Genomic DNA, 27,319 nt, shown 5'->3' with positions numbered 1-27,319 from the left:
TACGTAGAGCCTTGGAGGGGTTATTGCAGGGCCCGACACAGCAGATCTCCTAGCCCAGGGCTGCAGATGTTCCACCCTTGGGGTATCTCCTGGCGTGGAGGATTGACATCTCTGGTTGTGGGGAGGTTGTGGCCAGCCTCCGTGTAGCTCCTCTGTGTCTCCTGCCCCCAGCACCATCCTTGTAGAACCGGGTTGCCAAGCAGAGGTGACTGATACAGGGGACATCCGCATTTCTGTGGGAGCTGAGGGTCCTAGTATGGCAGATACCAGGCTTGACCCCATCCAGCTGTCTATTTTCTCACACCGCTTCATGAGCATTGCTGGTGAGTAGACACTGCTGTCCTCCTCATATAGCTGGCATGTATGATGTAGGACATGGGGCGGCGAGGGCTTGCATACGAGGCGGGAACACAGACAGTAGGGTGGCTGACAGCATTGGCTCTTGTTGCATGTGGTAACCTGGCAGATGTGTGCCAAGGGGAAAGGTGGGATCCTCACTGGCAGTGGGGTGGGCAGTGTGGCCTTGGCTCTGAAACTGTACTCCATGCTCCAAGAGCAGGCTTTGGACAGGGCAAGCCCTTTTCTCTTCTCATCGGGAGCCATTTGATCACCAGCTATTTAGGGAGAGAATGCGGGTGTCCACTGGGAGCTCATCTGTTCAAGGCCTGGCCACTGGCTTTTGGGAGCCTAGGGGTTTATGCTTGGGGACCAGGTTCTTACTGCATCAGTCAGGGAGGAAAGTTGAGGTGTGACCCCAGGCAGGCTGGACAGGGAGTGTTTGCCTCATAAGCTATCATACACCGGGGCTGCAGCTAACTGCTTAAGAGGGAATGCTGCCACCCTGGTCTTCCCCGGGACACAGGAAAAGCTTCCAAGTCTTAGGCCCAGGATGCCTTGACCCTGTGGGTCCTGTGCCTCTTTCTTGGAGCTATATGTGTGGATGATGGGGCCACCTGGCCACTCTGTGCCCCCAGAGCAGATGGGCCGCATCCTACAGCGCACAGCCATCTCTACCAACATCAAGGAACGCCTCGACTTCTCCTGTGCCCTCTTTGGGCCAGATGGGGGCCTCGTCTCCAATGCTCCCCACATTCCTGTGCACCTGGGTGCCATGCAAGAGACTGTACAGTTCCAGGTGTGGTGACAGTGACATCTTCCCTTCTGCCCCCCTCCCTTGCCCCATGACCTCACCTCCCTTTTCACTCTGTATGTGTCTCCCCGGTTTCAGATTCAGCACTTAGGAGCCGACCTCCATCCTGGTGATGTGTTGCTCAGCAACCATCCCAGCGCAGGGGGCAGCCATCTTCCTGACCTGACTGTCATTACACCGGTGAGGAAGTGTTAGGGGGACGCCTTGACTAGTGTTAGGGGGACAGAGGTTTCTGGTGCCACTGATGGTTGCTGTTCACCCCTTAGGTGTTTTGGCCAGGCCAGACGAGGCCTGTGTTCTACGTGGCTAGCCGAGGGCACCACGCAGACATTGGAGGAATCACACCGGGCTCTATGCCGCCTCACTCCACCACGCTGCAACAGGAGGGTGCCGTTTTTCTGTCCTTCAAACTGGTCCAGGGAGGCGTCTTCCAGGAAGAGGGTGAGTTGGAAAAGGGTCACAGTGAAGATCTGGCAGGCAGGGATGTGTGGATGCTCCCAGAGACAGGGCTGGGCAGAATCCTGATACACAGCTGATATCAGCCCAGGCCTACCTTGAGGCTTGATAGAGACAGTAGTGACCTCTCAGGGCAGTCATAAATCATCTCGGATATGCAGAAGAGCTGAGATGACCTCGGTCTGGACCAAAGATGACCTCCTAGATGGCGATTTTGGGGTGGGGAATCGACCAAGACACCCAAGGGGGAAGACGGTAGACGAGGTAGTTTCACGGTTGGCAACTGCTACAAGCTACACTGGGTATCGAGGCTACAGAGTCCCAAGGAGCTGTCCGGGTCTGGGGCTCAGTCACTGGGCCCGGGAACAGCTTCTACACCTCCTGCAGAGAAACCCTGAAGGAAGGTGGAGTGGCCAGATGGGACAGCTGCAGCCACCCTCAAAGATGGTGGGCATCCAGAAGGTGGCAGGGACTGTTTGGGAACTAAAGTTTGTACAATCTGGAGGTTGTGGGGTCAGGCTTGGATAGCTATCGGATGGAGGTTTTTGCACTGAGATGCATAGAGCAGCTGCAGGCAAGGTGAAAGACTGGGAGAGACAGCCTTGGTCTGAGGTCACACGGGTCTGAGAACTCAAAAAGGCATCCTGGAGTTGAGGTGAAGAAGACATAGTGGAGAGTGTGGGGAACCCACAGGCACATAGGATACTTGATGATGGGGAGCTGCAGTGGATCATGGAGACACATGGTGGAGTTCAAGTGGCCAGTAGACCTCATAGAGGGTAGGACTGAGACTGGAGGGCGAGGGTTTTCCCCAGGTGTGGTATATTCTCAGGGTAGATAACAGGAGTACGAGGGGAACCTTGTCTGGATATAAGAAACTGCAGGAAGACAGCAGGACTTCCTTGATAGTGCTTGGTAGGGTTTATGTCTGTGTTTGCTTGAGTGCACCACACGTATACAGGTGTCCTTGGAGATCAGAAGAGAGCATAAGATCCTTGGGGATTGGAGTTACAGTCATGAGCCCCCGTGTGTGTGTGTGTGTGTGTGTGTGTGTGTGTGTGTGTGTGTGTGTGTGTGTGATGGAAACCAGCAGCCCTGGATCCCCTTCAAGAGCTTGGTTCTTTTAGATGCTGAGCCCTGCCTGTCTCAGCCCTGTGCTGCCTTTTATTCTTGAAGAGCTTGGAGGCCAGTGGGAGTGGGCAGGATATAGAGCAGACAGGATATGGTGCGTGTGGGACGTGCGGTAGACTTCTCCTGAGGGGAGGGTAAAAGCAGCTTATGTTCCCCTGATGGGATTGTCATCTCTGAAGCTCACTGCCTTAGTCTGCTAACCTTTAGTCCTCAAAGTGTCTAGCCTCAGTCCAATCTGATCTAGGCCTAGAATGTTTTCAGCCTTTGAGACTCACTGCTAAATAAGCTCACCTTTCCTGGTTCTGAGCTCCGGCCGGCTGGTTCCATCTCCTCCCCAAGCTGACTGATTCAATCTGACTTCTCTCGGCCTCTGAATGAATTGTTCTGCTTGGCCTCATAATTTGTCAATGTGTCTAATCTGGCTGCTTCCCATTGTCTGGTTTGTTCTGTCTCCACCTGTGTCTAACTTGTTCTCTGCAGCCTGCCTCTCTGTAACGGTCCTGGTAACACTGCCTTCTTCCCCTCCCACTGCATCACTCTCTCTTTCCTCTTTTTTTTTAAAGATTTATTCATTTATTATATATAAGTACACTGTCGCTGTCTTCAGACACACCAGAAGAGGGCATTGGATCTCTTTACAGATGGTTATGAGTCACCACGTGGTTGCTGGGATTTGAACTCAGGAAGAGCAGTCAGTGCTCTTAACTGCTGAGCCATCTCTCCAGCCCTTGCTTTCCTCTCTTTTCGTGAGAGTTGGACATATCCTATCTTTGTCACTTTTGTCTGCTGCTCAAATTAGACATCACTTTCCAACATGGCTGCTTCCTACTACAGACTGACTTTACCTTCACTGTTTGGGATTATGGGCCTGTACCTCCCTGACTGCTGGGGTTAAAGGTGTGTGCTACAGCTGAGCCACAAAGAAAGTTTTTCTCAGTAAATAGCACACTCTCGGGGTTCATGGTGTTATCAAATACTCTGCAACAGGGGAGCCTAGAGAAGGCAGATGGATGAGCTTGCTAAGGGCTGAACCTACCCTCTCCCAAGTCACCTCCAGCTCCAGGGAAGCCTTTGGCACAACTGATTGCCAAAGGTGCTCTAGATGCTGGGCTGCAGAAGAGGGCTCAGCAGAAGGATGGAGCCTATAGTCCTCAGAGTCCAGGAGTTTGCAAAGTGTGTGTGTGTGTGTGTGTGTGTGTGTGTGTGTGTGTGTGTGTGGTGGGGCATGTCAGCGAGTGCCCAATGTTCCTGTTGTGGTTATGGATGGCACAGGCAGGCATGGGCACCTGTTCCTGAGGGCATGGGAGATGGCTCAGTTTGTGACCCTGTCCATCCAGCAGTGACAGAGGCCCTACGGGCACCAGGCAAGATCTCTGGCTGTAGTGGAACCAGGAACCTGCATGACAACCTGTCGGATCTTCGTGCCCAGGTGGCAGCTAACCAGAAAGGCATCCAGCTGGTGGGAGAGCTGATCGGACAGTATGGCTTAGATGTGGTGCAGGCCTATATGGGCCATATTCAGGTGGGCCGAGGAACGGGAGCAGTGGGCAGTGTTGTGGCTGCCCCAGAGCAGTTGGGTCACCCTTTAGACAGCAAGGCTGGGCTGAACCTTATTTCTGCTAGGCGAATGCTGAGCTAGCAGTGAGAGACATGCTCCGGGCTTTTGGAACTTCCCGGCAGGCCAGGGGCCTGCCCCTGGAGGTGTCTGCAGAGGATCACATGGATGATGGCTCTCCCATCTGTCTGCGTGTTCAGATCAACCTGAGTCAGGTTTGCTTGTAAGGGAAGTGGGGGCAGGAACCAGCACTGGCCTCTGGGGTGAGGCCCACTGCTAATAACACCTTTTTTTTTTTTTTTCCCTGAGGGTAGGGCAGTGCGGTATTTGACTTCACTGGTTCCGGGTCTGAGGTGTTTGGCAATCTCAATGCCCCGAGAGCCATAACACTGTCTGCTCTCATCTATTGCTTACGCTGTCTAGTGGGCCGTGACATCCCACTTAACCAGGTTTGTAGAGGTGTGCAGTGAGGGAGGTAGGTACCCCTTAAGTCTGAGGTTACCCTGAGACTTGCCTGAAAACAAAAGCAGCCCAATATGAACGGAGCCTAGGGTGGTGGAATTTATATCTGAATGTGGATTAATATCCAGTCCTAATTGATCGCCTCGGTCATTCACCAGGGTTGCCTGGCTCCTGTGCGTGTCATAATTCCCAAAGGCTCCATATTGGATCCATCCCCAGAGGCAGCAGTGGTCGGCGGCAACGTGCTCACATCTCAGCGAGTAGTGGATGTCATTCTGGGGGCTTTTGGGGCCTGTTCAGCCTCCCAGGTGTGGTGGAGCAAAATGGATACAGGTCTGAGGACTGCTGGGAAACGGCGGTGGTGGTGGATGTGCCCACTCACCAAATGCTGTTATCTGCTTCTATCAGGGCTGCATGAACAATGTGACCCTGGGCAATGCCCGTATGGGCTACTATGAGACAGTGGCTGGTGGTGCCGGTGCGGGCCCTGGCTGGCATGGGCGCAGTGGTGTACACAGTCACATGACCAACACACGCATTACGGATCCAGAGATTCTGGAGAGTCGGTGAGCTGAGCACACTCAGGGACAGGCAGTTATCTGGGAGATGAGCCCGTGCTCATACGCGCTGTGCCCATCATCTGCACAGGTATCCAGTTATCCTGCGCCGCTTTGAGCTGAGGCCAGGCTCCGGGGGCCGAGGTCGCTTCCGGGGAGGTGATGGCGTAGTCCGAGAGCTGGTCTTTCGGGAAGAGGCGCTGTTGTCTGTGCTCACCGAGCGCCGGGCCTTCCAGCCTTACGGCCTCCACGGTGGGTGTGGCTTCCCCAGCTCTTCCCGGCCTCTTTTGCTCTGCCGCGGCCACCTCAGGACCCCATCTCCCTACCCCTCCCTCTCTTGACCCCTAGCTCTTTCTCCTCCTATAGGGGGAGAGCCTGGTGCGCGTGGCTTAAACCTCCTGATCAGAAAAGATGGGCGCACAGTGAATTTGGGCGGCAAGACATCTGTGACCGTGTACCCCGGGGTAAGAGAGGGAGCCTGTGTGATAAACAGGGATACAAAAATTTAATTTGGCTCCCAAACGGAAACAGGGCGGTTGAGTGATTTGTCTCTTACTGGGACAAGGCCACACCTGTGTTGCACTTGCTCTTCGCAGGACGTGTTCTGCCTCCACACGCCTGGGGGTGGGGGCTACGGAGACCCGGAGGATCCAGCGCCACCACCAGGCTCGCCCCCGCTATTTCCAGCCTTCCCCGAGCGCGGCAGTGTATTCGAGTACCGCCGCGCCCAGGAAGCCGTATGAGTGCCCCACAATAAAGATCCTTTGAATCGCACGATATTTGGGCTCCGCTCCCCATGGTAGTCTTTCTCGATAGTCATCCCCTTGTCTGTGCGCCAGCGTCAGGAGCATACAACTTGAAGCTTCAGGCCCATAGCCAAGTGGTCCGTGAGTCCCGCAAACGCAGTACTGAATGTCACCTGCTCCGCCTCCTGAGGGGCAGGTGTCGAGTTGGGAGCTGTTTTCAGTTAGAGCAAGCCCAGCAGCCCCCAGGTCAGGCACTTACTGGACTCAGGCGACTCCCAGGTACTCCGCGGTAGGTGATATAGTCCAGACGCCGGCCCTTCCAGGATTGAGTTGAGTAATTTCCATGAAGGGGTCCAGCCAGGTAGAGGCGGCGCCCTTTTTCTTGCTCCAAGGCCCTAGAAGAAGGACAGCATCACTGAGGCTAGGGCAGTTCCTCCCAGCTGGCCTGCCTAGTAGTGCCTGGGTTTAAGAACTCCACTTACCTCCGAAGCATCTCTGGGGAGCTGATAATGGACTGGTGTAGCGTGGAATTATTCAAGATTGTCCCTGTGGAGTCCGGGAGAGCAGAATCAGTGGCAGGCAGTCTTGCTGACGACAGTCTGCTCTCCCGCCTCCCCAGGAGCCATACCCAAGGCCCAGGGCTGCTCCTGGCAAGGGCCTAGCCGGCAAGGGTCCTTAAAACAGCTGAAGAATTTATGTCCCTGCTCCTTTGCATGATCTGTGGAGGAAAACCGTTTCTTAGTGGGCAGAGCTGGGTGTCCTGGCTCCACCCGCCCCAGCTCATTACCTTGGGAGCAGTTGTCAAAGTTTAGATCTCCCAGAAGGACGCTGAAAGCCACAGCCTCACCACTCTGGCGGCTCTCAGCCTCGAACTCCTCCACCCATTCCAGCAGCAGCGTCAGCTGTTTGCAGCGAATATGTCCATCCTCTAAGAGGAGAGATGGGGTTGACTTAGCACAGAGTAGGAATCTAAAACCGTACCCAGGTCCTGATCTGTAAACCACCCAGGCATTTCTTGGGGATGTCTGGGGCAGAGAACATTGAGACATAGGGACAAACGTGTGGGTGAAGTTAAGGGACCTACTGCCCTCAAAGGAGAGAAGGGCTGCCCACATTCCAACCCCTCCTGCAGGGCTCACCAAGGGGTGCCTGCAAGTGTGTACAATGAAGGTATCCCACGATGCGGCGCCCGTCCAGGATGCCTAGCTGCGCCTGCAATACCACCCACAGTTCCAGGTCTCCTTGCTGGTTAAACCCACTGCTTACTCTCTCCCCGCCGGGGCTCGTTCCAACCTGGGTTAGTACCTGGACGGATAATAGACCTTTGGAGGCCATGGCGTCCTCGCGACGAGCGTTAGGAAAGCAACGGAAGGTGGCACGCAGCAGCGGGTAGCGCGAGGCCAGTAGAAGCCCACTACCCAGTACCTTAATGTACGGCCCGGCCACTAAGCCAAATGTGCCTACATCATATAGAACCGGGCCCAGATTTGGTACCAAAATGCGCACGAGACGACGAGCTGCGCGGAGGTCGAACACTTCCTGCAGACACACGAAGTCCAAACCCATAGGTAATGTGGCCTTCAGCACACCACCAGGCACCTTAGGCAGCGGCTGCCTAGGTTCGGTAACCCCATACTGTGACGACCGAAGGCCATCTAGCAGTACGGCCCCAACAGCATCCGCCCGCTGCTGACTATTCGACAAATTGTTAAAGTGTGCCAGTCCGTGGGGGAACAGGCACAGATTAGCAGTGAGAAAGACAAAGCAACGCTGGCGCTCAGCGGGCGGGCGCCAGGGCTGTGGCCACACCCAGCATGATGGAGGGGGCTGATAGCAGAAGGGGCGGCGACAAAGTTGGAGGGGCAGCCAGAGCACAAGGCCAACCAACGCCAAGGGTAGACCGACCACCACCAGAGGTAGCAACGCCGCCCCACTTCCTGCCAGGACTTTGAGCCACCTCAAGCTGCCGGATCGCGATACTGGCGCCCAGCAACCCAGCAACCGGTCCAGAGACCAGTAAGCCGGGAAGAGCAGCATGCGGGATAAACTGTACAGGGTTTGCAGCACGGGGTTCGGGAAAGGTGAAGGCCTCAGAGGGTCGGGTGTCTGGGGCCAGCCAGGTGAAGGCTCTTGGGGTACAGGGCTCCGTCGCCGCGGAACGTCAGGGAGATTCATTGGTTTCCAGCGTGAGAGTTGAATCCTTAGGAGACCACACGAGAGCTGCCAGCTGCCGGGAGGTCAAGACCAGGTGGCACAACCTGTGTGCGCAGCTCGTAATGCCCAGTGCCCCGCGAGCCTGACTGCTGGTCACTGGCCCCACCCACTCAGAACTTCTGTGGCGGTTGGGAACGACCAATAATTAAAAAAAAAAAAAAACCGTAAAAGAAACCCGGGCTTTACAGCCCCGCCCCAGCTCCTCCTTGTACCTGCCTTGTCCACTTTGTGCTTCGGCGAAAAACTTAGGGCCCTGCCTACTCTCCCCCTCCCCCACCCCTCCAATACACCTTACCCAGCCAGGTAGGTTCACCAGAGCTTCTCGACCTGGTGCCTGGCTCCTGAGTGCAGACACTCAACACCGATGGCCTGCAAAGTCTATGACTACGGAGCTTCAAGACCGTTAGTTCTACACTTTGAGGCAGTTTGCGCTACACTTTGTCCAGACAGGTAAAAGAAAATATGAGCTCTGTAACTGAGTTTTTTAATTCTGGTTATTTTGTTTGTTTTTTGAGACAGGGTTTCTCTGTGACCCTGGCTGTCCTGGAACTTGTTCTGTAGACCAGGCTGACCTTGAACTCACAGAGATCTGCCTGCCTCTGCCTCCAGATTGCTGGGATTAAAGACGTGCACCAGTACTGCCCAGCTCAACCTTGTGTTCTTAACCCTGTCCCTTATCTTTCATAGACTATTCTTGGCTCCCCTTGGAGGTCAGACTCCTTTGTTCCAGCATATACCCTGACATCAACCATCAGCGGCTCTTAAGTTGTTCGTCTTGGCTACCAGGTCTTCACCCAGGATAGCAGTGAAGACACTTTGTAGTCTGGGCAGAAGGCATTGAACTCTATGGGGAAGCAGGGAGGTGTGGTAATCCCATCTGGAGGACTCTAGCACACCCCACTTCTAACGGAAAGTTTAATTGGTACTGATAGATTCTTTTTTAGAGAATTTATTTTATGTGTAGGAGTATGCTAGACAAGGGCATCAGGTCCCATTACAGATGGTTGTGAGCCACCATGTGGTTGCTGGGAATTGAACTCAGGACCTCTGGAAGAGCAGTCAGTGCTCTAACCACTGAGTCGCCTCTCCAGCCCCACACTACCCTTCTTATGAACCAACCCCATTTTGGTCTCCACTCTTCCGGAAACACGTTTCCAATCTCAGCCTATGCATCGATTCTAACACCTCCTCTGGGCCCCAATTTCCCTTTTTCCAACCCATGTTCTTTTTCATTTATTTATTTATTCATTTTACATCCCCATTGATGTTCCCTGCTCTTGGTCCCACCCCACCCCACACACAATCCCTTGCCCTATCCCCCCAACCCATGTTTTTCATTCTCTGGTCAGCTCTGGCCTGCCACGCTCAGATAGAACCCATCCTTTTCCCAGACCTGGGGCTGCCATCCCCTCGGCTCCCCTGCCCAGGTTCCGATGAGGTGGCATCTGGCTCTCTTACCTCTACTGTCCTGCCCCAAAGCCTTGAAGCTCCCCAACCCCTGGTCTCTGCTAAGGACAGGAAAGTCCCCTCTCATTCTTCCTTGTTCTGCTCCAATTCCCTCTTTTCTTTTCTTTCTTTCTTTCTTTCTTTCTTTTTTTTTTTTTTGCTCCAACTCCCATAACTTCTGCTTTCATTACCGAGTGAAAAGGGGATTTGGGGCCTTCCATTCAATCCCTTTAGGAAGACAGTGTCTGAGAGGTCTGTCTCGCCAGAGGGCTGTAAGGTGAATGTGGCCCTTCAGGGTTGGCAAAACTGAAGGGATCTGGTGAGGCACCCTACAGGAGCCGGAAGGTGTGGCGTGGGCCCAGTGATCAGTGTCTGTGGGAAACTTTAATGGCCATGCATAATGGCCTGCAGGGCGAAGTGAGCCTGGGCCAGCCGGGCACCGGTGTTACCAGATGAACATAGGCTTGCCATCATCATGGGACAGCTGGTTGAGGCAGGAGAGCAGCAGGAGGGCGTCGGTGAGCATGCTGGGGTGCACAGTCTCCACCAGCACACGCTGCAAGAAGTCCACACTGTAGGTACCACCTTCAGATGCTGCCAGCTCAGGCCTCTCACGCAAGATGCCATATGCGTTCACCAGCTGCTCTGTCAGTGCTGGATGCACCCGTCCATTGTAGCCTAGGCTCTGCAGCCTGTTCATGATGCTCACATAACGCTGTGTGAGTGTCTGGCATAGGTCCTCATCCAACTTGTGGCTACTGGGGTTTAGGGAGGCCTGTTGGGGAGAGTGGCCATCAGGGACCTCCCACACCACTCTGGCACACAGGCAGTCAGGAAAAACAGGAGCAAGAGAGGCCAAGGGAAGGAATCTCTTTAAGTATTGCTAAGAGGACGCCAAGGCAAGAGAAGCTGTGGTGCCCAAAAGGGCGGTCCAGAGGGCTGAGCCTAAAGTAAAGGCTCCCCCAAACCCAACTCAGGCAGGCCCAGAGGCTTCCCGAAGCTTCTAGAGACATGTGTTCCACTGTTTTGTCCTTCCACCAGATATATGGGACTAGCTTGAAGCCACCAGGGATGGAAGGGCAGGGAATGTGGCTTCCAGTATTGATGCACAGGGAGTTCTTCATACTCCCAGGTTGCCTGACCCCAGAGTCTGCATGCTTTCCCAAGAGTTAATGAACAGCTCTTAACCCGGAATGGCAGACGCTGTTCTAACAGGACAGGAAGGTCTCCCTGAACGGCACCTTCCCCAAGGCCCCTGTGTAGTCAAGGTACTCACATTTCTGCCACGCAAGTAGATGCTGACAGCCGGTGGGACTTCCATGTGGGAAGAGGCATTTCCACATAGAAGGTGGGTAGGTCTCTGGGGAGCACCATGGGTATAGCACTGGTTCTTCAGAGACAGCTGTACTTAACTGGGGGTACCTGGATCTGTCTGCTGTTTTGAGACTGGTACCCCTTGTGTATCCACTGGGGAAGTCCCTTGGTGTGTTATTTTTCTGGGCTGTATGGCAAACCCAATTTTGTGTCCTCCCTGGAGCTGAGGACCTCAATATCATAATAAAGCCTTACCTATTTACATTGGTTGTCTGCAACCAAGCACCCTGGGTGCTTTGTCTAAAAAAGCAAGTCTGTCCGGTATGTAGGAGCACAACGAGAAGACTAGTGCTCTTGTCAGATAGATACAGGAAAGGTGGCCTGTGTGATCTGATGAGCAAAGAATTGAGGCTTGGTAGAATATTGGTCTTTGCACAAGGCCCTGGGTTTGACACCAAGCGCCAGGAAAGGAGGAAGAGGAGGAGGAGGAGGAGGAGGGGGTAGAGGAAGGGAGAGAGGAGGAGGAGGGAAGAGAGGATGAGGAGGACCAACTTTGGTTCCCAGCACCTATGTCAGGGTAATCTCCAACTCCAGCCCCATGTGGGATGGTGCCAGGAAACTTGGTAAGGTTGAGTGGGTCTGAGACCCTGGCACCCAGGCACCCGCCTGAGACAGTAGGTGTCTCCCTGTTCCCCACTAGATTCTTGGCCTTGAACATGTGACCACAATCCACAATCAGTCACAGTCACATAACCGAGAACAGAGTTCTCCATGCTCATGAGGTATTCTAGAGGCCCTGAGGGTTTAGCCAATAAGCTTCCCTTCCCACACGTTCTTCCTGCAAAAGGTATTTAATCTCTGGTTCACTCTAAGGAGGTAGTATGGACCAAATTACCACGATGAACAACCAGTCTGGAACCAAGGGCTGCCTCTTCAAGAACAGCCTCTGGCTGAAGGCCCCTCTGTGCTCTCAGACAACCTCCACCAAGCTAAGGACTTTCGTCGAAGAGCTAACTAAGATGGAGTCCCCATTCCCCTGGCTCCAGGCTTGTCCTCAGCCTGCCCAACTCTCTCTGACCCAGCAGCTCCTGGATGTCCAGGAATTTGGGAGTTCCCATCCTGGGCACTTCAATGCAGGCCCGTGGACCCCAAACCCTTTGTTCTTGACTCCTCCGTATGGTTTTCCAGCTGTGACTGGATCCCCAGGAGTCAGGAAACCCCAGCTTTGGCCTCCCACACCCTAGGCTGCATTTCAGAACTGCACTGGATCACTGCACCTGACAGCGACAGGAGGCGCTGGGCAAACACAGTCTAGTTTTCCATTTGCCCAGCATGCACAGGGCAGGGAGAAACGCAGACCCACAGCTCCAGGGGAATGTGACACCGCTGACCTTAAGAGTGCCTACATTCGGGGTTGGGGATTTAGCTCAGTGGTAGAGCGCTTGCCTAGGAAGCACAAGGCCCTGGGTTCGGTCCTCAGCTCCAAAAAAAAAGAACCAAAAAAAAAAAAAAAAAAAGAGTGCCTACATTCACACACACTGATCCACATGCAGACACACTATACATAATTTAAAATAAAAGTGAAAAAGATCTGAGTAGAAAGATGTAACCTAGGGTTGGGGATCTAGCTCAGTGATAGAGTGCTTGCCTAGCAAGCGCAAGGCCCTGGGTTCGGTCCCCAGCTCCGAAAAAAAAGAAAAAAGAAAAAAGAAAAAAAAAAGTTGCCTTGGTCATGGTGTCTGCTCACAGCAGTGGCACCCTAAGACACCAGCATTCTGGGATTGAAGGCGGGTAGCACCACATCTGGCCTATGTAGTGCTGTCCGGCAAGCACTTCTATCAGCTGAGCTACATGAAGGCACTGATTTTGGTTTTCATGTATCAGTTTCCGTATATCAGATTTTTTTTATGAAATATATTTAATTTCTTGATTCAAAAATTAAAAACAGTTTAAAAATGTTATGTGTCAGTCTGTGAGTATGAACACACGAATGCAGGGTCCCACCCAGTCCAGGTTTGGAAGCCTTGGAGCTGGATGTGAGTCACCAGATACGGATTCTGGGAATTGAACTTGGGTTCTCTGGAAGAGCAGTACATGTGCTTAACCATAGAGCCGTCTTTCCAGCCCAATATTTTAAAATATCTGGGCATGGTGGCTAATGCCTGAGACTGAGACAGGAACATTGAGTTAAGTTCAAGGCTAGCCTGGGCTACATAGTATGAGTCCAACTAGGGAGGGAAACACATGAAGGCTTTGTCTCAGGTAAGTAAATAAAACGAATCATTCGTTCTCTTATCCTCTGAGCACAGCGGTGCCTGCTTGTCATCCCACCTCTCAGGAGGAAGAGGGAGGGCGATCACAGCAAGTTTTGGGACTAGTCTGAGTTCCAGGCCAGCTGGGCTACTTAAGACCTTGTCTCCACAATCAAAATATATAAATATAAAAGGACATAGGAGCTGGGCACCCTCAGGAGATTGAAGCAGGAGGATCATAGGTTTGAGGCTTAAAAGACTTATCAAAGGGGTTGGGGATTTAGCTCAGTGGTAGAGCGCTTGCCTAGGAAGCGCAAGGCCCTGGGTTCGGTCCCCAGCTCCGAAAAAAAGAACAAAAAAAAAAAAAAAAAAAGACTTATCAAAAGGGTAGATCAAATAGAACTGCCTAGATAAACAATAAGTTTGCTACCAAGAAAAATCAAGTTGATACACAGGTTATGAGAATGCCTGAGAGGGCTTGGATCCTCAAGTAACTTGGATACCAAATGAGTATGTAAAAGTGAAGTCATTCTCAGGAACCCATACGGTGCTACCCTACATGGTCCTAGTCAGTCTCACATGGACACGGCTGGACACAAGGCCCCTAGGATTAGGGTGCTAAGAGGAAAGGTACTCCAGACATACTCCAAAAAATTCTTCACAACTGAGGAAGAATAAGAACATAGTGCTGTGACCCACTTTTAGTTGGGTAGAAATGACAGCATAACTGGGCTGGAGAGACGGTTCAGCCACGAAAGGCGTGTACCTGTTCTTGCAGAGGACCAAAATTGAACTCCCATGCTGTGCAATGGTTCACAACTGCCTGTAACTCCAGCTTAGGGATCCAATGCCTCTGGACTCTTCAGGCACTTAAACTTCTACCCCACCACTAGCACCCCATTATAGAAATACAGATGAAACATAGCAAAAGAGACACTGTGGCACCAGACAATACTATGTGCCTGTGATCTATGTAATCAGGAGGCAGAGGTAGAAGGATCACTAAGTGTTAGGGCAACCTGGGCTATGTAGCAAGCCCTTGGCAAGCCAGGGTTACACAGTGAGAAAAAACAAAACCAAAAAAAAAAAAAAAAAAAGAAAAACCAAACAACCCAAAACAATGACACCAACTCAAGCCAAAAGATAGTGTAACTGCACAATCTGATAAAACAAGACAGCTAGATTCAGTGGGGAAAAAAAGTTAGGGTCCTCATCAAACAAAAATCTCCATTAAATTTCAACCCACTAAACCTATGCAGCCTTGGGCTGCAAGTGGTTTGTAAGGACAATGGCAGGTTTGACTAGTTTTAGCAGGTCTGGGTCGAATTTAGGGATTCCAACCATTGACACTGGGAATAGAAAAACAGATACACTGAAAGTGGGAAAAGTCAGGAGGACTGGAATCAGCTGTAGGTGAGACTCAACCAAAGGCCCAGCCAGGGGGTGGGGACCCTTGAAGCCAGGGGGTAAATTTATGATTTCCAAATGTGACCACATGAGTTGGCCTGGAAGACTCCATAGAGGGATATGGCTGGGTATCAGCCTAGCTGCAAGAGGTCACTTTGTCTCTGGGTGGGTTTCAGTGGAGCTGTCCCCAAGAGGAAGGAGAGTCTCTGGGTCACTGCTCATAGAAGTAAAAGGAGACACTGAGTCTGAAAGACATGATTCGGACTCCTGGGAAGAATGACAAGCATGCTGTGATAAGATGAGGTCCAGCCTCTCATAAAGACTTATCAAAGTCTTTATGATAGAACTCCTCTAATCCCAGCACTTGTAGGTAGAGGCAGGAGGATCAGAAGTTTAAGGTCATCCTTTGCTAGGTGACTTTATAATACCAACTACCCTTGGTCTCTGTTGCTACATCACTGGGCCCTCTTTGGTTGCATTTGTGACTGATGATTTTCCTCTAAAAATCCAGGAACGTTGTTGTCATATAGAATAAACGTGAATGAAGGTACTCTGGCCAGTTCGAGCATGCCTCCCTTGGCTCTGGTAGGACATGCCCTTCTACCCCATTCCCTCTGCCTTGCTGAAAACCATTAGATTACATTCCTAAAGCTAGGTACCAACGTCTATTCTCTTATTCTGTCACTTCTTCCTCCTGAGGCTAAATGTTGAGGTTCAGCTATTAAAGGGTTCAGCAATCAAAAGACTCCTTTGTTTCAACCCAATTCACATGCACAATCAACACACCACCACACCCTAGCCCATCATAATACACACCTTCTCCTTTTTCTCTTCTTACAGTCTCCTTCAAAATGGACAAGGAGAGCTGGACCCAGACAGACTAGAGAACCCTCGTAGATGCAAGTCTAAGAGGATACCAGCAAGTACTGGGCATCTTCCTTGCTCTGGTGCCTCTGAGCTCTGAGAGGCTGTACCAACTGAACTCAAAGCTTTGAGATCTCCACAGATAGGCCATGCCCCTCAAAAGAAAAGCACTCGTTTTTGATACTCGAGTCCACACAATCCTCTGTCTCCTTGTCATTTTCCTCTTGTCCCTCAGTCCCAGGGGCTGCCCCTCTAGTCCTAGAGTCACCTGATGCAGTTGGTAATCTGTATCTTGGTGGTCTCTGGAGTCAGGTGTTTTCATGCTGGAGAGAGGAAATGTCTCACCTTATAACTTCTACCATGATCACTTACAGAAGAGTCAAAGACTCAAAACAAAACAAAACAAAAAATCTTGAGGGGATGGAGTGAAGGCTCAGCTGTTAAGAGAACTTGCTGCTTTCCCAGAGGATCAGAATTTGGTTCTCAGCACTCACACCAGGCAGCTCACAACTGAGGAAATCTGGTCTCCATAGACAACCCTTCCATACACGCACACACACAATAAAAGAAAAACAAATCTTTAAGGAGAGTTTTTAAAAAAAAAAACAACTCTAATTTTAAACCATTAGGAGAAAATGTTGACTAAGGAATACAAAATAGTTTCAGGAATTTCTGTTAGGGAAAGGTTTCTTTTTTCTTTTCCCGAGACTGAATTTCTCTGTGTAGTCCCTCACTGCCCTGGACCTCACTTTGTAGACCACCCAGCTGGGGGAAGGTTTCTGAATTGAGACAATACAAATGACCTTTCTGAACACATTAAAAATGCAGCATCTAAACCAGGCATGATGGCGCACACGCCTTTAATCCCAGCACTTGGGAGGCAGAGGCAGGCAGAGCTCTGTTGAGTTCAAGGCCAGCCTGGTCTACAAGGTTAGAAAGTGAGTTCCAGGTCATCCAGAATTACACAGTGAGACCCTGCTTTTTTTTTTTTTTAAGCCATCTAATGAAAGGACACTTTAGTCTAGAAAAGGCAAGCTCAGAATCAGCCTGTGTAATCAGATGTTATTCCGACCCAGGTGGCAGGTATATACAATTTGTTCACAAAGATGATCTAACAGAATAAGCAGCTGGCAACATGGGGAAGCCATGCCCCTCCCCAAAGCCCCCCTCCCCGCACCCCAGCCAAGAAAAGCTCAAATGGCCTAGATGCAGGGATAGGCTTTGCTCTGTCTCACATGGCAAATTTTGAACACACTTCTGGGTATCCAGCCAAGTGCAGACCCATACCCCCAGTCCTTACTCCCTTGTTGTCTGCCCCGTAAGAATGGGTACAGTGACACATTCCAGTACTCTGAGGGCTCTAGGATCTGTGTCCTCTGTGGTCTCCAGTGGGCACTTGGGATGCTGAAGGGAAAAGGCCATAGAATCCCCAGTGCCACCATCCCCATGTCTTCTGCACAGGGGTCCTTTGTTGGCTCAGCCCCCAGGGGTTGGTGTTACCAATCCAAAGACCATTTATGAGACAGAAGAGGAATGCTATCTGCCCATTGGAGGAAACCCTTCTCTCCTAGTGTCTGTAGAGCTTGGATCATGGGCTTCCATTACTGGGTGCTCTGGACACCTCACAGCTGCTTGCACCAAGCTCTGGGCTCCATCTCAGGGTCCCCTTAAATGCCTGGTCCTCCAGTACTGACTTGAGCTCACTGCCCCATCCATGAAGGCCCCTCTGGCAACGTGTAGGAGATGGACAGCCACACACCTGGATGATCTTCTCTGGAATGTTGGAGACAGTGAAGCCATAGAGACGCACACGCTCTGGGAAGATGCTGGACAGGATTCTTCGGTCTAGCTGGAAGGCGATCTCCCCTACTAGCCTCTCACGGGCTAGTTGTTTTGAGTCTGGGAATGACAGAGTCTCAGCTGAGCAATACGTGGAGGGAGTGTTGGGACTGTGGTTAACAGTCCGGGTATGTGACAAGGCATCACACTCAGTGTGAGCCTCTGTAGTGTTACTGACCTCGGCAGCTGTCAGGTAACTTGTTAGACTTTCGGGAGGTCGCCTTCCGCTCCGTCTCTGGGGCATTCTTCCGAGACTGTTCTGCCACGCGTGAACCTCGGGCATCATTGACTGAAGCCGAAGAGGATGAGGTGCAGGGCGGGAAGGGGAGGTTGTGTGGAGGAGAATGGGGATTGAGCACAGGTCGGGTAGGGAATTGGTGCACCCTGGAGGGGGGAGTTGGAGTGGGAGTTTCTTGAAGGGGGAATGTTTTCAGCAGCTTGGAGGGCAGGAGTTGGAGCAGAGTTGGGAACTGTGCAAGGAGGAGAGCTTGCTGGGGAGCTTCGGACAAAAGTGCATTTGTCCCTGAGAAACACCAGTTTGAGTTCAAGTATCCAAGGTGGCATAAAAATTTGCTGTGGGACTGGATGTGGCCATGGTACTCATAGGGGTGGTGGTCTAGAGGGGTGCACCCACAAACATGTCGAGGGGTTCTGAGTCCTGGGTCAGCTGAGGGTGCTCACTGGTGACTGGGATGAGGATGGGTGGAAATGAGAGGAAGGGTTAGAGCGAGGCAGGCTGGGAGCAGGAATCGGCCTATCCAGGGAGCCCAATTACCTTTGGAGGCGGGAGCTGGTCCTGCTGAGGTTCCAGAGAGGTTTCCTCGGGTTGGCTCTGTCAGCCGCACCCTTGGCGCCTCTGACAGCCCTACGTTGTTTATGGGATTGGGCAGTATGTTCTGAGAAACACCTAGAGGGGCAGTGGAGGAGACCAGGGGGCTACTCAGAGAGACTGCCACTGTGCCTGCCAGGGGAGCCATGATGGGGCCACTCTGAGATACAGCCGGAGGGCCTACCAACCGGCTGTTGGTTGTCAGGGAACCAGTTGAGTTCAAACCCAGTGAACTGGCCAGAGTGGTCCCCGGGGGAACAGCCATGGGGCTGGTCATTTGACTATTCAGGGGTCCAGTAGAGGGTAAACCCAGAGAGCTGGCCAAGGTGACCCCCGGGGGAAGTGCAATGGGACTGGTCAGTTGGTTGCTAATGGGGCATGGCACAAAATTGGCAAACTGGTTGTTTTGCGACAAGGGCAATTGGCCAGATAGCAGTGGGTTGAGAGGAGCAGCTAGGGGGTTCACAAGGGAGCCTGCTGCAGGATTGAGCTGTGGGGTATTCAACATGTCAGCCAGAGGTGCCAGTGTCACCATCCCCATGTCTTCTGCCCTGGGGTCCTTTGCTGCTGCAGGAGATGGAGACAGGAAAACACCTGTGGATACAGAAAGACCACTGAGACCCCAGTTACGCCCCTTTAGATGCAAGTGAGAGGCACTCATGAGCACATCTGGCCAAGGTGTCTGTCTGTCTGTCTGTCTGTCTGTCTGTCTGTTGAGCTGACTGGTTTGACCTACACTCGTTGAGCATCATTCCTTAGGTGGGCTGGAGGAGGGCATCTGTGGGGTAGCCAGAGGCATTCAGAGAGCATTCTGTGCTACTTTAGAGAGCTCTGGATATAGGCCTGCCTCTCTTCTCTCAGTCCCTGCACGAGGCTTGCAATTCTCTAGTCAGAACTCCCAGACTCTTACTTGCCCTTCAATCCATAGGATGTTCTAGCCTCTCTTCTGCCTCTCTCCACGTCTCTGAGCTGCCAACCCCACACCCAGGAGAAGGGCGGCTCCTAGTGGTTGCAACTCCCAGACAGCTGACCTGGCCCTCTGCTTTTGGCTGGGAGGAGAGAGTCTGGCCTCAACCTTGTTGAGACACATGTACCACCCACTGGTAGGACCTTCAAGGGTCAGCTTGTGAGAGCCTCGTGTGGCCTGGGGCCACACATAGTATACCAGAGTAGGGGTGCTGGTTCTTGACAGCTAGTTGGACACAGCCATCACTCGGAGGCCCAGAATCATTGCTGGCTATTTTTGGACCCCTTTAGCGGAATGAGGCAGAGATCATACTCTTCTTGATTTCTGGAGCAGATTTCTCTTATGGCTTTTGGGAGGGAAATCCTTTGGAGACACGACTGCTGCAAGGGGCAGAGTACAGGAAGAGTTTGTGTAACTGTACAATGTAATTTAAAAAAAAAAAACCTGATTTTAGTGAGCTAGAGAGATGGCTCAGTGGTTGAGAGCACTGGGTGCTCTCCTAGAGAACATCAGTTTGATTCCCAATACCTTCGTGGCAGGTCACAACTGTTTATAACACCAGTTCCAGGGGATCCAATGTCCCCTTCTGGGTTCTGAGGGCACCGTATTATGTGGGGTGCACAGACATACGGAGGCAAAACACTCATACATCTAAAGTTAAAAAAATATTTAAAGCCAAACAACTCATTTAAAAAAACTACTTTGGAACCTACCCTTTTAAAAAGATTTTCACAGCTGGGCTTAGTGGCACTCGCTTTTTTTTTTTTTTTTTGGTTCTTTTTTTTTTTTTCGGAGCTGGGGACCGAACCCAGGGCCTTGCGCTTCCTAGGTAAGCGCTCTACCACTGAGCTAAATCCCCAGCCCCGGCACTCGCTTTTAATCCCAGCACTGGGAAGCAGGGGCCGGTGTTCAACAGCCTGGTCTACAGAGCAAGTTCCAGGACAGTCAGAACTATACAGAGAAATCTTATCTCAAAACACTTTTATTTCTTTTTTTTAATCTTTATTAACTTGAGTATTTCTTATTTACATTTCGATTATTATTCCCCTTCCCGGTTTCTGGGACAACATCCCCCTAACCCGTACTCCTCCCCTTCTATATGGGTGTTCCCCTCCCCATCCTCCCCCCTTGTCGTCCCCCCAACAATCACGCTCACTGGGGGCTCAGTCTTGGCAGAACCAAGGGCTTCCCCTTCCACTAGTGCTCTTACTAGGCTATGAGGTTGGAGCCCAGGGTCAGTCCATGTATAGTCTTTGGGTAGTGGTTTAGTCCCTGGAAACTAAAACACTTTTATTTCATGTATGTATGTATGTATGTATGTATGTATGTATGTATGTATGATGCATGTATGCATGCATGCATGCATGTATGTGTGTGGTGGTGGTGGTGTGGATGTGCACGCACAGGTTCCCATGGACATCAGAGGCTTCAGATCTTCTGGAGCTGAAGTTACAGGTGATTAATCGTGAGCTGCGAGGCGTGGGTACTGGGAACCAAATTTAGGTTCTAGTCAGAGGAGTCTGAGATCTTAACCTCCACACCATCTTGCTAGCACTGAATATGCCCTTAAATTATTATTTTTTTGTGATGCTGGTGATTGAACCCAGGGCATCAAGCATGTGTGGTAAATATTCTATTACTGCACTATCCAGTAGTCCTTGAAATATTCTATTTTATTTTTATTAAACAGTACATGATTATTATAAAGAATGGAGATGCAGAAAGAAATATGAACTGCTAATAATCCATCACACGGTTGGAAGATCTCATCACCTTGGAGACCGTCTCTACCTATGTGTTTTATACAAGTCATGGGCTGGTGGGTTGGCAAGAATGTCCTGAAAGGGGACAAGCCACCTGGCTTCTGCTGTGACTGCTCAGGCTATCATTTTAGTGTGAAAGTCACAAAAAAAAAAAAAAAAAAAAAAACAAACCACTAGACGCTAGACAGTGGTCAAACAGGAGATACCAGCGTGAGGCCGCCCCACTGGGCCAAAAGGGCAGTCAAGCGGCAGAGCGGGCTCGAGGAATGTGTGGGAAAAGAGCCTGAACAGAAGACCTATGGTCCTCCAGAACTGAGCACCTGCTATAGAAGAAGAGCAGACAGAAAGCAAAAGAATCAAATATCGATCCAATCAAGGATCAGTACTGAAGGACGCAATGGACTGTAAGAATGTAATAAAAAAATAATGAGGGCTGTAGAGATGGCTCAGAGGTTAAGAGCACTGACTGCTCTTCCAGAGGTCCTGAGTTCAATTCCCAGCAACCACATGGTGGCTCACGACCATCTGTAATGAGATCCGATGCCCTCTTCTGGTGTATCTGAAGACAGCTACAGTGTACTTATATAGAATAAATGAATAAATCTTTTAAAAAAATGACTAAATCTGGACTTTGATTAAATAAGTCAATTAGCAGTACTTATTACTGGGGTTTGTGTGTGTGTGTTTTCACTATTTTCAATACGCAAATTTTGACTTTTCTTCTCCCTCCCCGCCATGATTATTGAAGACTGGCGAGACAGTTTGGCTAGTAAAGGTGCTCACTGCCAAGCCAGACCACCTTACTTTAACCCCTGGGGCCCACGAGGTAGAAGGGGAGAATCAACTCCTTGTAAGTTGTCCTGTGACCTCCACATGCATGCCATGGCATGTGTGCCCTCTCCTGAACAAAAAGAAGTAAGCGTATATGCAATACTGTATCCCACACAGAATAATGCATTTATCTAATATAAAATGTATATACGTGAACACGTGCCTTTGTGAAAACGGAAGAGGAACGTAAAAACAGCAATGGGGTGCACCTCAGGACCTGGAAATACATGGACTGCCAGTGCCCTGTATGCTCTTCAGGGTGCAAGATAAAGGTAGTCAGGAGCTGCACTGTCAGGACAGGCCACATGCATGGTGGGGGCTGAGCAACGCAAGGATACAGCACGCCTCCTGTCCCCATCTCCTGCCTTTCCCACACCAGTAGCTTCAGGGAAGAACATGCCTAATGTTTCTAAAATTGTTAGTTCTTATTTCCTTGTGGCATCTAATGTGTGCCGGCTGATATGTGGCCGATATGTGGCTGATATATTTTGTCACCATTTTGTCACAGAAAATATTCACATCTGCCTTGTCAAGCTAATAAACGCAATTACAGCCATTAAAAAAAAAACAGCAATGGGGTTCAAATTATAATAAAAATAGTTTTTCTATTTGCATTTCAATGAGAATTTCAAGAAAAAGGTTAATTGATACCTAAAAGGTTAATTAGCAAAAAGGTTAAAGAATTCCCTTTGGAAATACCGTGCTTGGCGCACCCATCTGAGTTCCCAGGAATGAAGTCTCGGGGCTGGAGAGATGTGGCTCAGCGGTTGAGAGCATTGGACACTCTTGCAGCTTCCAAGCGTCCACATGGCGGCTCACGGCAATCCAGAGGATCCAAAGCCCTCTTGGGACTTGTGAGGTCACCAGGTATGCTTGTGGTAATCATGCACTCGGGCAAAACAGCCGTACAAGCGAATAAATAAAAAACACCTTTGAGAATAGTCTCAAGGGGGCTCCAGAGCAAAAGAAACTACACAAGGAGCTTGGAGATACCTGTTAGCTATTTATTTCAAAATGCCAACTAGAGGAATCGATTTTTGGCACCAACAAGATAGCTCAAAGAGGTAAACGTGCTTACAGGCAAGCATCACGATCTGAGTCCAATCCCTGGTGCCCACGGGTGGGAGGGTGGAACTGCCTCTCACAATCTATTCTTTGACTTCCACATGTATGCCTCTTCAAGTAAATAAGTGTGAGATTAAAAAAAAAAAAAAGAAGATAGAGAGAAGTCTGTTTTTAGTGCATTTTTTTCTCAGTTCTGTTTCTTTTGTCTTTTGAGTAGATCAAGCAAGAACAAAGCCGAATGCCCACGCATAGATACTTGTACACAGGCCTAGGGCCATAACTTGCCTATTACACGTGAGACCGCGGAGCCTCGATCACCAAAAATCCCCAACTTGTACACAAATGCTTGTAGCACTATTATTCATAAGAGCTTTAAAAAAGAAACAACTCAATACTAAATGTCTGCAGACTGGAGCGTAAACAAAATGTTTTTCGGTCATAAACCCTGTAACAAACCTTGAAAGCGTTACCGAGTGAAAGCATGATCCTGTTTATGCAGGCGGTCTAGAACAGGTGAACGCCATTTGCGAGCACTCAGGGAGTGCCCGGAAGGCGGCGCGCCCTTGATAAAGGACTGAACTTTCTTTTTAGGGACGAAGTGTTCTAAAGTTGTCTGTGCCAATGTTTGAACACATAAGTAAATAGATTTAAAGTTATTAACTTGTATACTTTAAACGTTTGAACTTGGGGCTCTAGAGATGGCTCAGCGGGTTAAGAGCGTTGACTGCCCTTCCAGAGAGGTCCTGAGTTCAGCAACCATATTGTGGCTCACAGCCGACGCCCTCCTCTGGTGCATCTGAAGACAGCTACCGTGTACTTATATACGTAAACTAAATAATTATTTTTAAAAAGTTTGAACTGGGTGGTCAGTGTGAATTATATCTTTATACTATTACTATAGAAGAGGATGCATCAGGGCCACAGGCACTCAGGGTAGACATTTATGGCTCAGACAATTGAGTGCCCATAGTATGGCAGGACAGGCTCAGCAGGCACAGACCCTTGTCACATTGCAAGGCCAGCACAGACATGGCATCCATAGGGTTTGACATTCATCAGAGTCACTGAGATCAGCAGCAGCCTCGGGAGACAGCAGCTTGAGCTCGAGGAACTCTAGTGAGAGGGCAGGCCATCATTTGCGGATGGAGTTCTCCCACTAATGGGAAATGTACCGCCTAACCCACCTTTAAGACGCGCCAGCCCTGCACTTTGGATTCTAATGAAACACGTACAAGCCTTTGATGCTTCAGCCCTTTGCTACAGTTTGAATGTAGGCAATTAAGGATTGTAAATTCAAAAGCTTGCTAGGTTCTGGAACCATATTAGAACCCTATAGAAATGAGAAATGTTGGGGGTGGGTGGGGATAAAAAAAGAGACATGAGAAATTTCATCAGTGGGTGCATACTTAACTTTAAAAAGATTTATTAATTTATTTAAGTATATGACTGCTCTATTTACACGTATGCCTACATGACAGAAGAGGGCATCAGGTCTCATTACAGATGGTTGTGAGCCACCACGTGGTAGCTGGGAATTGAACTCAGGACCTCTGGAAGAGCAGCCAGTGCTTTTAACCACTGAGCCATCTCTCCAGCCCCAGGTGTATGTTTATCTTAATCATCTAGAATTAGGAAAGACGAGTTTGTTACTTCAGACCATGGGGTTGAAAAGAAAAGCAAACCTCTGGGGGTTTATGATGGCAGCTTGCCACGTGTAACTCTTTGAAAGCTGTTGGCCTCCCCGGATCTCATGTCCTAGGTCTCCCCACCTACCTTACTCCTCTGCTCTCTCACTCGCCCCTGCCTGGCAGCTCCATCTCTGGGCTAGGGACCACCACTCCTCTACTTGTTGGTGACTTTCCCCAGTCCAGACTGACCAGGCTGTGGAGGGCTCAGAGGGCCTGCCAAGTCTTAGAGGGACACCCAGTAGTCACAGCGCTGGCAGAGGTCCTGACATGAGGAGGTTAGCGGCTGAGTAGAAAGGGTATTGGGAAGAAGGAGGTGGTAAAACTTAGCTAAGACTTTCAAATAGGGTTTTCTACAAGGGGGGTGGCTGAAAGGAAGGTCCTCAGGGAAGGAAGACAGAAGGGGAGAGACCTGAGGAAAGGGAGACCTGCGAGGAGATAGATCCTGAGGGGAGGGAGGTCCTGAGTGGAGGAAGGTCCTGAGGGGAGGAGGGCGCTGAAGGGAAGGAGGGTGCTGAAGGGAAGGAGGGTGCTGAAGGGAGGATATTCCTAGAAAAGGATCCTGAGATAGAAAGTAACAAGGTAGAATCCTGAGGGGAGAGGAGTCCTAGTCCTGAGGGAGAGCCTCAAGGACAAGAGGTTCTCTAGAACAGGGTCCTAGGTTGGGGATCTGGTATGGGACAGTGTTTGTGGGGAGTCTGAGAGTAGACTTAGGAGGAACTGGTTTGTGATCCAAGAACACACAAGTTTCAGGTTAGAGACTGGTCTTGTGAATAGGTTAAAGTTCTGAGATGGGGGGAGGAAGCATCGTCCGAGCTGGCAGGTGGCACGCAGGTAAGGCTAGAGAGCCCAGGAAGAAAAGGGTGGAGCATTAGGTGACAAAAACAAAATGGCTCAGATTTCTTAGCCCTTTTACTTCTATGGTCAGTCCCATGCCAATCACTGTCTGTCCTTGTCAGCCTGTGCCACTTGGGCCAGCTGTCACCTCTCCCCCACCTGCCTTCTCTCTCTGAACGAGAGCCTTGCTGTGTAGCCCAGTCTGTCCTAGTACTCATAATCCTCCTGCCTCCATATCTTTTGTATTGGGAGTGTTGGCAGGTACCATGGTGCCTGGATTCTGGGCGCTAATTTCTGTGTGGAGAAGCTGGGTCCCGCTGTTGGGAAGAGGGGCCAGTTGTCAGCTACTCTTGTAGTCTTGAGCTCTCGGCTCTCAGTTTTACTCTCTTTGCTGTTCTAACAGTCCTGCACCCATTTGTCTCTGTCTCACAGAGACAGCCTGGTGTGAGCATGGCCCAGAGTTCTCGGGAGCAAGAGGTCTGAGCCTGTGTTTGCCCTAATTCCGTTCCCTGTGTGTGAGCTAAGGCCTGAAAGCTCTTGGCAGCTGTATCTCACTGGGAAGGCTTTCTTTGTCCTCCCAATCTACCCTTCCTCTCAGCCAGTACAGCCTACTATGAAACTACATTCTTGCTAAACCATCAAAGTGTACTTCATGCCAGCCTCAGTTACTAATCCAAGAAAAGACATAAGGTGCTGGCTAAGGTCTTTGGAAATCTCACAAGTGACTGGTACTGTTTAGTACAACTTAGCACACTGTGTACACAAACAGTACTTCTAGATTCCCTTCTCAGTTTCTCACCCCATCTTTATTTCAGACCTTTTCTTCCCCCCTCCCCCTTACTCTTGTTTTCTGTTTGATTTCTAAATTTTTATTTTACTGGTGTTTTGCCTGCGTGCTTGTCTGCATGAGGCTATCGGAACGGCTGGATCTGGAGTTACAGGCAGTTGCACGAAGCTATGTGGGTGCTGGGAGTTGAACCCGGGTCTTCCGGAAGAGGAACCAAGTGCTCTTAACTGCTGAGCCACCACCTCTCCATCCCTGATTTTTTTTTTGTTTTGTTTTGTTTTTTGGTTCTTTTTTTTTCCGGAGCTGGGGACCGAACCCAGGGCCTTGCGCTTCCTAGGTAAGCGCTCTACCACTGAGCTAAATCAAAGCCCCCCTGATTGTTTTTTAAACAGACTTTCACAGTATAATCTCGGCTGGCCTGGAACTCACTGTGCAGACCCAGATAGTCACAAGTTTACAGAGCTCTGGCTGTCTCTGCCCTCAGAGTGCTTGGATTAAAGGTGTCTATCGCCATGTCTGACTCTACCCTTGCTCGAGGAGAAATTATCACGGAGAAATTCAGTCAGTGAGCCTGAAGCTCCCACAGCTCCCTCCTCACCCAGCCTTCACACGCGCTCTTCCCTTCGCTCTTCCCTCAGAGCTCCCTTTAAACTTTGTGCAGTCTCCCCTGGCTCCTTCCAAACACAAACAAATTCAAGCCTCTGCCATCTTGAATAGAAACTCCTTTCCTCTCCCTGGCTACTGCTCTGTCTCCCAATTTCTGTAGTCAACTTAATTGCATTAAGAAATGCCTGGAGCGTCCTAGAGGGCACCGTTTCTCACATCTGTAACCCTAGCACTTGGGAAGTGGGGGACAGGGTGTCAGGAGCTCAAAGCCAATTCTCAGCTACACAGCACACTTGGCGCCAGCTTGGACCACAGGAGTAACCGTCTCAATATGGAATCCAACCGAACGACAAAAGACAACCTAACTTTTAGTTTGTCTGTGAGGGCTTTCAAAGGTGGAGTAGCTGGGTGGATTAACCTATCCGGTGGCCTGGGACCCCAGACTGAATAACAAGGAGAGAGCTAGTTGAGTACCAGTGTGTAGGCCTCTCTGCAGACACAAGTGACTTATATCCTTACCCTTACCACAATGGGCAGTAAAACCTCTCAAACTGCA

At 50.4% G+C, this 27,319-nt stretch overlaps 3 protein-coding genes across 36 annotated transcripts in view; 1 reads left to right on the top strand and 2 right to left on the bottom strand.

Annotated features, from left to right (window-relative positions):
• Window positions 1-6,090, top strand: part of Oplah (5-oxoprolinase (ATP-hydrolysing)) — a 40,316-nt gene extending 34,226 nt beyond the window's left edge. For 15 of the 31 annotated variants that reach the window (XM_087555399.1, XM_087555385.1, XM_087555398.1 and 12 more), the window contains 12 exons: window positions 172-323; window positions 975-1,135; window positions 1,229-1,330; window positions 1,417-1,591; window positions 4,075-4,259; window positions 4,361-4,507; window positions 4,607-4,741; window positions 4,913-5,062; window positions 5,163-5,320; window positions 5,403-5,563; window positions 5,678-5,775; window positions 5,908-6,090. In XM_087555399.1, coding sequence (XP_087411525.1) covers window positions 172-323; window positions 975-1,135; window positions 1,229-1,330; window positions 1,417-1,591; window positions 4,075-4,259; window positions 4,361-4,507; window positions 4,607-4,741; window positions 4,913-5,062; window positions 5,163-5,320; window positions 5,403-5,563; window positions 5,678-5,775; window positions 5,908-6,054 — 1,771 coding nt within the window. In that variant the 3' untranslated portion in view covers window positions 6,055-6,090. The remainder of the gene's footprint in view (window positions 1-171; window positions 324-974; window positions 1,136-1,228; window positions 1,331-1,416; window positions 1,592-4,074; window positions 4,260-4,360; window positions 4,508-4,606; window positions 4,742-4,912; window positions 5,063-5,162; window positions 5,321-5,402; window positions 5,564-5,677; window positions 5,776-5,907) is intronic. The other 16 variants (XM_087555395.1, XM_087555393.1, XM_087555392.1 and 13 more) reach the window with 3 other exon arrangements.
• On the bottom strand, window positions 5,795-8,369 carry Smpd5 (sphingomyelin phosphodiesterase 5). 3 transcript variants are annotated; one of them, NM_001304747.2, is given in 7 exon segments: window positions 5,795-6,242; window positions 6,317-6,452; window positions 6,540-6,603; window positions 6,686-6,775; window positions 6,845-6,985; window positions 7,197-7,269; window positions 7,363-8,342. In NM_001304747.2, coding segments are annotated over 7 exon segments (1,464 nt in total). In that variant the 5' UTR covers window positions 8,233-8,342; the 3' UTR covers window positions 5,795-6,152.
• A 1,713-nt stretch (window positions 8,370-10,082) lies between these two features.
• Window positions 10,083-27,319, bottom strand: part of Spatc1 (spermatogenesis and centriole associated 1) — a 23,761-nt gene continuing 6,524 nt past the window's right edge. Inside the window, exons 2-5 of one of the 2 annotated variants that reach the window (XM_087557417.1) lie at window positions 18,169-18,816; window positions 17,572-17,682; window positions 17,314-17,453; window positions 10,083-10,492 (exon numbers count right to left, since the gene is read on the bottom strand). In XM_087557417.1, coding sequence (XP_087413543.1) covers window positions 10,163-10,492; window positions 17,314-17,453; window positions 17,572-17,682; window positions 18,169-18,763 — 1,176 coding nt within the window. In that variant the 5' untranslated portion in view covers window positions 18,764-18,816 and the 3' untranslated portion in view covers window positions 10,083-10,162. The remainder of the gene's footprint in view (window positions 10,493-17,313; window positions 17,454-17,571; window positions 17,683-18,168; window positions 18,817-27,319) is intronic. The other variant, NM_001115026.1, reaches the window with a different exon arrangement.

This window comes from Rattus norvegicus, chromosome 7 (genome assembly GCF_021556685.1).
Source record: "Rattus norvegicus strain SHRSP/BbbUtx chromosome 7, alternate assembly SHRSP_T2T, whole genome shotgun sequence".
In the NCBI taxonomy this organism is placed as follows: domain Eukaryota; kingdom Metazoa; phylum Chordata; class Mammalia; order Rodentia; family Muridae; genus Rattus; species Rattus norvegicus.
This window is presented reverse-complemented; position numbering and strand designations above follow the sequence as displayed.

What these genes read in the sequence shown, in the direction of transcription:
- Smpd5 (XM_087555224.1), bottom strand. Translation starts at nt 8,232, where the DNA reads ATGAATCTCCCTGACGTTCCGCGGCGACGGAGCCCTGTACCCCAAGAG. An exon ending in AAGGTCTATTATCCGTCCAG is followed by an intron (nt 7,270 to 7,362) that starts GTACTAACCCAG and finishes GTGGTATTGCAG; the next exon opens with GCGCAGCTAGGCATCCTGGA. An exon ending in CTGGGAGTCGCCTGAGTCCA is followed by an intron (nt 6,243 to 6,316) that starts GTAAGTGCCTGA and finishes CCTGCCCCTCAG; the next exon opens with GAGGCGGAGCAGGTGACATT.